General features: G+C 44.4%; 1 protein-coding gene across 1 annotated transcript; it reads right to left on the bottom strand.

The window, feature by feature from the left end:
- Positions 1–345: 345 nt before the first annotated feature.
- Positions 346–1723, bottom strand: LOC119302724 (peroxidase 5-like). Its single transcript, XM_037579771.1, has 2 exons — positions 1396–1723; positions 346–1304 (listed from the first exon to the last, which is right to left on the bottom strand). Exons 1-2 carry the CDS (start codon positions 1633–1635, stop codon positions 519–521), a joined length of 1026 nt encoding a protein of 341 aa, XP_037435668.1. The 5' UTR covers positions 1636–1723; the 3' UTR covers positions 346–518.
- Positions 1724–10611: the final 8888 nt, after the last annotated feature.

Here is a 10611-nt window from a genome sequence, read left to right as displayed (position 1 = left end):
GAGCATTAGCTACTTTTACTCTCTTTTTTGGGGTCAAACTTCTAGCTATGTAAATAAACCAAAAAACTAATCCCAACACAAAATTGATGTTCTTATCGAAGACTAATTCTCAACACAAAAAAATGGAGCATTAGGCACTTTTACTCTTTTTCTTTGTGGGTGACACTTTTAGCTATGTAAATAAACCCAAAAACTAATCTCACCCATACCCATACGAAACAATTATTCTTTTTCTTTGCCGGGAAAACAATTATTATTTCTGATGTATAGTAGTATGTACTCTTTTTGACATACACAAACAACCAACAATAAATCACTTTGAAAATTATTACCCATACACAACAAATAGTTTTTCCATGTAGTATTATTCTTTTTGACGTACACAAACAACTAACAAGAAAATCACTTTACAAATGACATCACATACACAAATAACATACGTACACTTCGACTGACGTACACACAAGCATATGTATATTTATAGTAGCTATGCATAGGAATGGTTGTAGAATGATTGACTAGTGGTGGTTGACGGCAAAGCACTTCTGTCTGATCTCCCCCTCGTGACCAGTAAGCACCTCGACATTGCCCATCTTGACCATAGCGGCGGCGAACTTGGCCCGCCACGCCTTCTCCACGGCGGCGTGGAACGCGACGATGCCGGCGGTCTGGGGGCTAGTGAGCAGCGTTTGGTCAGAGGTGAGCGGCACCTTGCGCGCCAGCACGTTCTTGAAGTACTGGTTGTCGAACTCCCGGGGTGTGATCGGGTCCAGCGGCACCGTTGTGAGGTCGCTCGGGTTGTCCGTCGATGGAGGGCATTGTCGCCTCAGCTCCGCCGCGTAGGACTTGTCAATGGACGGGTCGGTCCGTCCGACTTCGCCGGAAAAGTTGTGGATACGCTGTGTGAAAGAGGAGCAGTGAGAGCGACCGATGGTGTGTGCACCTGAGAGCGTGACCATGTCATCTGCAGAGAGTCCCTTGCGCTTGAAGCTGGCCACGAGCTCCGCGACCTCATCAGTTGGAGGCGGCACGTTGTTGTTGAGCACCTCGTCGGCAATTGACATGCGGCCATCACGGCGGCCAGATGGGACACGGTAGTTGATGCCGCCGGCAAGGTATGCCCCGTCGCGCGCCGCGAAGGCGAGCACGTCGGCACAGGAGACGGTGCGCGGGCAGCTCGCCTCTAGGGCTGCCTTGGCGTCGTCGATGACCTCGAAGCCACGCATGCTAGGGTTATTCGCCACCGAGTCCTTCTCCGCGATGTTCCCCGGCGTCGAGTTGATCAGCAAAGAGCCGTCACAACCCTATACGTGTTGAACCACACAAAACCAACGGTCAGATCAGGTACATGCATGTACACGTGGAGGCATGCATATATTTACAACGGTTGCTTACCCTGACGAAGCAGTCGTGGAAATGCATGCGGATGAGGCCAGGAGCGAAGCCGGGGTTCCGGGCGACGGCGCGGCGGACGGCATCGCGCACGATGTCCTCGGCCTGCGGGCACGTGTGCTTGTAGAACCCGACCTTCAGAAACTTGGACGGCGGAGGCGATGCGTCCGCCACCGCCGAGATGGCGGCCACGGCGAGCAGCACCGCCGCAGCCCACGCAAACATTAAAGTGGAGAACCTCATGGCTGGGAGCTAATTCTCGAAGCAACTAACTATGGATCAGTTTGATGGCCCTAGCTCTCCAGATTCTTTACAAACTAGAGATGGATGTGGTGATGCGTTGATGGCTGGCTGGACATGTGTTTATATACTCATGCATCATGTAGCAGTTGGGGAAAAATTGGCTACGCGTGTTGTGCATGGTACCGAGTCAACTAGAAGACCATATCCGCGTGTCTATATGAGCATTGCTCTTTATTAGCTGCTTCCGTCCACCTAACACCAGCTAAAGTAAACTTACTTATTCGTCCAGTGAACCGACGTCCATTCTTTTTTCGAATATAAAGACATCTATGCCGGAGCTCCGTTGGGATTTCTACTAGAAATGACGAATGGTTAAAAAAGTTTTTGTACTTCCGAAATTTAGACTTTCTTCTACGAAACTATTCACGGCGTATCACACATTTTCCTTTTGTTTTATACTCTTTCCTTATTCTTAGAATAATTTTTATGCTCACGTGGGATATTTAAGCATGAAAGATTTGCTGGTATTTTTCTTTTCCTTCAACTTTTTACTATAGTCTATTTAATACCCCCTCTTTCCCAAAATATAAGACACAATTGACTTTTTACGGTCTTTGATGTACAATTTGGACCACCAATATATATCAAAGTATATTGATTGAACATGTATAAATGGCATCATCGTTTGTCTTGCAAAAGAATTTTATTTCATATGTATGTATGCTAATTTTATAGACATACAATGCATGAAAATTATAAACAAGTTGTGCAACGAAGACCAGGAAAGTCAAACCGCGCCTTATATTTTGGGAAGGAGAGAGTATTATTTTTCTTTCCTTCCATGGATTGTTTGTTGAAGAATTATCTTAGATTTTTTTTATTTTGACCTGATTGAAATTAAGTGGATGCACTGAAAAAAGAAATTGAATTACACTACTTAACTATTTCAATCTACTAATATATTCTATGTAGATCCAAAGATAATATAATAGAAAGACTCTAAAGTGTCGTAGAGAAAACTACAAGTAGTTCTTTCTACCACACTTTAAGATTTCAAGTCCAATCGAACAAACTTAAGGAGAATCAAAACCCTAAAGAAAAACTTAAAGAAGAAGAAGCACCGCCATCTGTCCGAGCGCCGCACCTGGAAGGACTAAAAAACCCTAACCTAAACTACTAACCGTAGCTGAGACATCGGGATTACCCTCCCCGCCACCGGCTGTCGGAGCGGCAAGCAGAGGGGAGACGAATCCATAGACTAACTAATGAAGCCTGGAGTGAAAAGTCTGCCACTAGTAGAAAAAGGACCTTATATGAGACACATTAGTCCCGGTTCGATTTTGGCCCGGTACTAATGGTACCATTAGTACCGGTTCAAACGGCTATGCATTAGTGCCGGTTCGTGTTGAACCTTTAGTACCGGTTCGTGCCACGAATCGATATTAAAGGGGTGATGGCAGGCTGGCGTCAGGCCGGGGCCCCACGGGCCCCTTTAGTCCTGGTTTGTGGCACAAACCGGTACTAAAGGGCCAACCTTTAGTACCGGTTCGTGCCACGGACCGGCACTAAAGAGATCTAACCTATAGTCCCGGTTGGAGACACAAACCGGGACTATATGGCAATTTTCAAACTTGGAAAAATCATAACTAAATCATCCTAATTCAGAAAAATACATATAATATATCAAAATTTGCAGAACAAAAAGATTGACGTTTTTTAGACTAAATCATCCTAATTCAGAAAAATACATATAATAGTTTTTGGACGTTTTAGACGTTTTTTAGACGTTTTTAGCGTTTAGTGCTAGGGTTTAGATTTCAGAGTTTAGGGTTAGGTTTTATGGTTTAAACCCTTAGTTTTTACTGTTTAGCATAGAGTTTCCGACGTTTTAAGTCCCGGGTTTAGGGTTTAGGACAATTTTTGAAATGACAAAATTGTAAAAGGAAAAAAAGATATGCTCTAATTTATGTTTTTTATAATTTTTGTTAAATCTTGTCAAACCGGTCAAACAACTGATTCAAGAAATATAGAGTGTTACTAAATAATTACGCAATAATATTAGTGTTACTAAATAAGTATCTAAGTTTTTTTGAATTTTGGTCAAATCTGGTCAAAATGTGGTCAAACTATGGTCAAACTACTTATTCAAGAAATATTAGTGTTACTAAATAATTATTGTTTTTTAAAATAATAGTTTCAAACTCAAACAGTGAAACGTGTGACTTAATGCTCAAGCTAAACTTCTGAGGGTTAATAGGATTGACATCTTACTATTGTCAGGAAAACAACAAGTGCAGACTTGGAAACGAGGGAGAATAGAACCCGGAGCTTAAGCGTGCTCAAGCTGGAGTAGTGAGAGGATGGGTGACCGACCGGGAAGTTAGACAATTTGGAATGAATGATCCACACTCGAGCAGTTAAGATGGGTGATTAGAGACTAAATCATCAAATAATTCAGAAAATTGAAAATAAAAAATCATTTTTTTCCAAAATTTTCAATTTTTTTTAAAAAACCTTTAGTACTGGTTAGTTTTACCAACCGGTACTAAAGGTCCCCCATACCACGACGCGAGCTCACACCACGTGTTGGGCCTTTAGTGGCGGTTCGTGCTGAACCGGTACTAAGGGAGGGGGGCTTTAGTCTCCACCCTTTAGTGCCGGTTGCAGAACCGGCACTAAAGACCCTTATAAACCGGTAATAAAGCCTCGTTTTCTACTAGTGTGCCCTAACCGCCTTGGGTAAGGAAGAAACAAGAGGAAGTTATGGTTCATGCTGAAAAAGTGAATCTATAACCGACATCCAATCATGACAGCGAATTTCACGTGCTCAAGGCAGTTGCGTTGAATACACAGTGAAAATTGGTGAATCAATTTAGTAAAACGGCATCAAGTGAACGTTTCACGTGGCAAGAGTTCATGTTAGTAGATATGCCTTTTCACGTTTTTAGTATTTAAATTTCATGAATTTTGGTAGGTCAGTCTTGTATTTTTTTTAGAGAAAAGGCCAAAGCCCGACTTTATAAATAAAGCCACATGGCAGCGTCACGAATACCCAAGGTTCACACAGTCTCAGAAACACAAAGAGTAGTTAAATAGGCCCAAATTCCTAACGAAACAGGCAGCTGCCAAACACGGCACGTAGGCCGGGGAGAGAAGGAGACCTAATCCCGCAAACTACAGCACCAGGCTTATACGCCATGATTCGTCCCGGAGATCTAAGAGGCTGAAGCCCGAATTTTGGCGATGAGCAGGTCCAGGGTGTCCCGATCTGGCTCCTTAGTCAATAATCTCCACTGCTGCAAGAATATACATGATTTGAAAAGAACGTCAGCAGGCTTAGATGGGAAGGTAAGATCAATAGTAAATTTGTTTCTAATGGTCCAAAGAGCCCAACATAAGGCTCCCAAGCCAACCCAGAATACCCTCTTGGTGACCCCTACCAGAGATTTGGCTAGGGTTCTAGTGTCTGCGAAAGAGGAGGGATCCCAGGAGACCCGAAGCCATGATCTTACGCAAGACCAAACTAATTTGGCAAGAACACAGTTGAAAAAGATGTGATTAGAGTTTTCCAAAGCCCCACACAAGTTACAGAATTCCGAGCCCGGCCCATTGCGCTTTTTGATCTGATCAGCAGAAGGAAGGCGACCTCGGAATGCTTGCCAGAGGAAAATCTTAATCTTAGGAGGGACCTTAGATTTCGAAATACAAGAGAAGCGAGCCGAAGTAGTACCACCAATAAGTCTAGAATACAACGATTTGACCGAGAATAGCCCAGAGGCCGTAAGTGGCCAAACCACAGAGTCAGCCTCCTCCGAGAGCACAGGGAAGAGGGCAGAAAGACTTTGCCATTCTTCCAACTCTTCAGGAGACAGGGCCCGACGAAAAGCCAAGTCCCAATTATTAGCAGCCACCTCCGTGATGGAGATTTGCGGATTGGGGCAATAAGAGAACAGAACCGGAAAGCTAACAGCCAGGGGAGCATCCCCGGACCACCAATCTAACCAAAAACGGACAGCAGACCCACTACCCACACAAAACTTAACGTGCTCCAAAAAAATCGGCCGAACTTTAACAAGGGCTTTCCAAAACTGCGAACCACGCCGCGCAGGGGCAAACATAGGGTTGGAGTTAGGAAAATATTTTGCCTTAAGAATCGAAAACCACAACACATCGGCCCCAACCGTCATAATTTTCCACCACCACTTAATGAGCAGACAAATATTCATCACCCGAGTATTAATAATGCCTAACCCCCAAGGTTTTTAGGCTTGCACATAAGCTGCCACTTAACCAACCTATACTTCCTTTTGTTATCTGCAGAATTCCAATAAAAGCCACCCCTATGTTTGTCGAAGCCAGCATGCACACCATCCGTGAGACGGTAAAAGCCCATAAGGAACAACGGGAGAGAGGATAAGCAAGAATTGATTAGAGCCACTTTGCCAGCATTGGTATTATACCTACCCCTCCAAGGAAGCACCCTATTCCCCACTTTAGCAACCACCGGAGCGAAGTCTTTCGCGTGAAGCAGACCAGGAGAGATAGGAAGACCTAAATATTTGAAAGGAAAGGAACCTAAGGAGCAGTTGAGGAGTCTGGCCACCCGCAAGGCCTCCGCCCGGTCAACCCCCGTCACCATAACCTCACTCTTGGCGAAATTGATCTTAAGACCAGAAACAGCTTCGAAGCACAACAGAATAAATCTCAGATTGGCAATACAGGCATTGTCCAACTCTACCAAGATGATTGTGTCATCCGCATATTGCAAATGAGAGACCCCTTCCGGAAGTAGGTGAGAGACCACAGGAATAATGTGTCCACATCGAGCCGCTTTGGAGAGCATACAGGAGAAAGCGTCAGCCACAAAGTTGAAAAGAACGGGGGAGGCCGGATCCCCTTGGCGGAGGCCCCTCCCATTCGCAAAGAAGTTGCTAATAGCGCCATTTACGGCAACTGCAGTGTGGCCACCCGAGACCAACTGCATGATACGGTGAACATAGGCACCGTCGAAACCTTTGGCAAGAAGAATCTGCCTGACAAAAGACCAGCTAACCGAGTCATACGCTTTTTCGGAGTCTAGTTTGAGAATGATAGCTTTGGATTTCCGCATATGGAGGTCATGAACTATCTCATGAAGGGAGAGAATGCCATCTAAAATAAAGCGCCCTTCGATAAATGCAGATTGGGAGGGACTAATAACTCTGTGAGCTACCGGAGACAGCCGGTTCGCAAATCCTTTGGAAGGGAACTTGGCAAAGTTGTTAATCAACGCTATAGGCTGGAATTGAGAAATGACATCAGCACCCTTAACCTTAGGGATCAGGGATAAAACAGCATAGTTCAGGCGAGAGATGTCGACAGTACCAAGACAAAAACCCTGAATAACGTTACACACCAACTGTTTCAACTGGGGCCAAAATTTCCGAAAGAAAGGGATGGAGAAGCCATCAGGCCCGGAAGCAGCATTAGTATTGGCAGAATTAACCACATCCTAGATTTCCTGATCGGAGAGCGGAATCATCAAGGAAGCATTCTCCTCAGGAGAAATTTTAAGACCAGAACTCCAGAGGTGGGGGAAGATGGACAGGCCCGATGGAGGTTTAGCCCCTAACAGAGACGAAAAGAAGTCCACCACGTGAGCCATAATCACAGATTGGTCTGTAGAGCGCATACCATTAATTAATAGGCTATTAATCTCACAACGCCTACGCCTACCGTTTGCAATCGCAAAGAAATAAGCAGTAGGAGCGTCTGCTTTAAGAGTCCAATTGAGGGTGCCCCTCTGACGCCAGTAAATCTCAGCCTGATGATGCAGCTGCAGAAGAGCGGCCTCCAGATTATAGCGAACAGCCCAACCATCATCCGAGAGCCCAATAGAGTCCGCAGTACGATCCAGCTCCAGGATCTGATGGTCAGTCTTGTATTTGTACCTAAAAATTTCGAGAGCTTAAATGTTCGGCCTGGCTAACTTCCTGGATTCGTCAATGTGTATGCTTGCAAATATAATATAATCTTTACAGTATATCCGTGGTCATCAATGCATGTATGTCACTATCTACTTAATGTTACCCCCCAACCCTTGCATTAGTTACGCAGCCATCTTCCGCGCAATGTGGGAATAATTGTTAGTATCGGTTGAGTTCTTCAGCAAAACAGAAAGCTTTTGAGACTAATTCTAGACACGGTCTCTTTACTGGCCATGGATGCATGCATGACCGGGGCAGGCAAAAGTCGCGTTAGATCTACACCAACTGTTTATGATTTCCTTTTCCAAGAAGTTTCGCCCTTCTATGTAGTGACACGAATTGTTTATTAGTGGATCTCTTTTGTCTTCGTTTACATTTGAGCTTTCATGCACATTAGTCAAAACTCATGACATTATATCCCCTGTAGCTACATTGATTGATCGATCAGATAGATGAAGATGAGGTTGATGCAACTACTATTCTCCAAAGACGACAGCAGCTAGAAGAGTACACGCACGCGGACACGTCTTTGCATGATAATTTTATCTATCCACGGATTAACAACATCATGAAACATGTCAACTTTTTACCACGTCCAACTCTTCCCCTCCTCCAATAGTTAACCAAATCAATAGGTGTACTAATCAGTTAACTTGTATACCGTACCTAGAGTGGTCTCCAAGGAACGTTACTAGGTTTTTAATTTCAGCGGATGGATTTAGCGGGAATTTACCAAGATTTGCGTGTGGAGGCAAAAGCTAGCGGATCCATCTCCCTTTTTTTTTTTTCATGAAATACTATTTACGTGCCCAATGTATTGGAAATTCATATGTCAACGGCCTTTTAAGATTTTGCCTAAATGCATGACTTTTCTCTGCACTACTACATTAAGAAACAGCAATGTTGGAATTATTATGATTCGGCCCATTATTATTTTTAATAGTATTTCATACGGGAAAATCCGAAAGGCCCGCGTTCATGCATGATAAGACAGAGTGTAAACTTTAGTCTCATCATACTAGTGAAGGTGTTTGTCGGGGATATACCCCGCGGTATGACCCGGCCGGAGTCGTAAACCGGCCGGGACTTGGTAAACCGGAGGATGGTAAACCGGCAGACAGTTAAGACAGATGGCTAAGTCAGACGGTAAACCGACAGGTGTTAAACCGGCAGATGGCTAAGTCAGACGGTAAACCGGCAGATGTTAAACCGACAGATGGCTAAGACAGACGGTAAACCGGCAAGTGTTAAACCGGCGGAGAGTCAAGACAGATAGCTAAGACAGACGGTAAACCGGCAGACAATGTTAAACCGGCAGACAATGTTAAACCGGTAGACAATGTTAAACCGGCAGACAATGTTAAACCGACAGACGTTAAGAAGCCCAGGAAAGGAAGTCAAAATAGTTTAAGTTAAAGTCCGAGTTGGACTCCACATGTAACCCGCCCCTTCAACATATATAAGGAGGGGCAGGGCTCCCCAAAGGGGGGAAGCAAGAAACAATCTCTAGGGCTAGACACAACTAGAGGAGAGCCGGTTTACGGCGACTCCCTCGTGATGATAATGAGATCTAGCCTCAAACAGCATGTAGGGTTTTTACCGGATGATGTTTCCCGGGGCCCGAAGCTGTCTAAACCCTTGTCTTGTGTTGCGGCTCTCGATTCCGCCCAACCCCTCTCAAGCTACCACATAGATGCTTTGGCCTCGCGACTAAGTCCTCACACTAGGACATCTGACGTGTTAATTCCACGACAGTGTTGGAGACCAACATATAAGGTGGGTTGTTTCACACACCACTAAAAGCTTGACAAGAGGGCATATACAATCATGCTCCTCCTTCGCCACCCACCTCGCCATGCCTCATGATCAAGCCGAGGCGCGGTAGGACCTATGCTGAACTCCGCCTCTTGTGATCCTATACAGGAGAGAGGGCCGATCCGTTATTTTTTTGGGTAGCGCTACTGGATTCTTTCTCCGGTGGTTGCGCGCGACTACTTCCTTGACGTCGACGACCTCTTCATCAACATGTCGCTTGCTGGTTATGGTAACGCTGCGTATGTGTTCTTGTTGCTTCTGGATTATTAGCACCACCAATTGATCTGGACATGTTGCTTTCATCATGTCTACTATGTGTGCAACTATTGTTCGTTTGATCATCATGTTCATTTTGTTTGTCATGATTTATTTGTCACATTTTTGGATTAGATCATATGGAAAATTGATCAAATATTCAATAATCCAAAAATCTAATATGTGCAGACAATTTTCTTCAATTGCTTTCGCCGCTACCCTCAAACCTCCTCTATTTGAGAGTGTGAATTACAAGAGATGGTGTGCGAGGGCAGTTCATTGGCTAATCACCATGAACTATTTTCACGCCTTGAAGGACAAACCAGAGGGAACACTTGCTCTTGAACATGAGCAAGTATTCTAGGTTACTGGAACCCTCTTTAGAGGTGCTATTCTGAGTGCTCTTGGTGGCAAGATCGTCGATACTTTAATGACCACTGATGTTCGCAAGGATATGTGTGGGATGCGCTTGAGGCCATGTTTGGGGTCTCAAACGCCGGAAGTGAATTGTACATCATGGAGAAATATCAAGATACAAGATATTCAATCGCTCACTAAGGAACTTGAGCATTTCAACTGCTCATTATCGGACAAGTTTATTGTCGGAGGAAATACTGCCAAACTTCCTCCTTTATGGATGAACCTCTCCACTTCCCTAAAACACAAGAGACAAGAGTTTTTCGTTGTCAATCTAATTGGCACTCTTGATAAGGAAGAGAAGTCGAGGCAAAAGATACATGTGCTCGAGTCTACAAGGGAAATTGTAGTGCCAATTTGGTGCACAAGAAGAATTTTCATCCCCATATTTTCAAGAACAAGAATAAGCATGAGGGAAAGAATAAGTTCGAAGGAAAGAACAAGACCTCTCTGTCTACCAACTTCAAGAAGAAGGGGACTAGTAAGAAGAAAGTAGTAAGTAATGTTTGTGGTGCAGATGGTC

This window comes from Triticum dicoccoides, chromosome 1B (genome assembly GCF_002162155.2).
Source record: "Triticum dicoccoides isolate Atlit2015 ecotype Zavitan chromosome 1B, WEW_v2.0, whole genome shotgun sequence".
In the NCBI taxonomy this organism is placed as follows: Eukaryota; Viridiplantae; Streptophyta; class Magnoliopsida; order Poales; family Poaceae; genus Triticum; species Triticum dicoccoides.
This window is presented reverse-complemented; position numbering and strand designations above follow the sequence as displayed.

Excerpts from the sequence above, each read along its gene's own strand:
- LOC119302724 (XM_037579771.1), bottom strand. The coding sequence starts at position 1,635 with ATGAGGTTCTCCACTTTAATGTTTGCGTGGGCTGCGGCGGTGCTGCTC. Across the intron at positions 1,305-1,395 it reads TCCACGACTGCTTCGTCAGG|GGTTGTGACGGCTCTTTGCT; the intron begins GTAAGCAACCGT and ends CAACACGTATAG.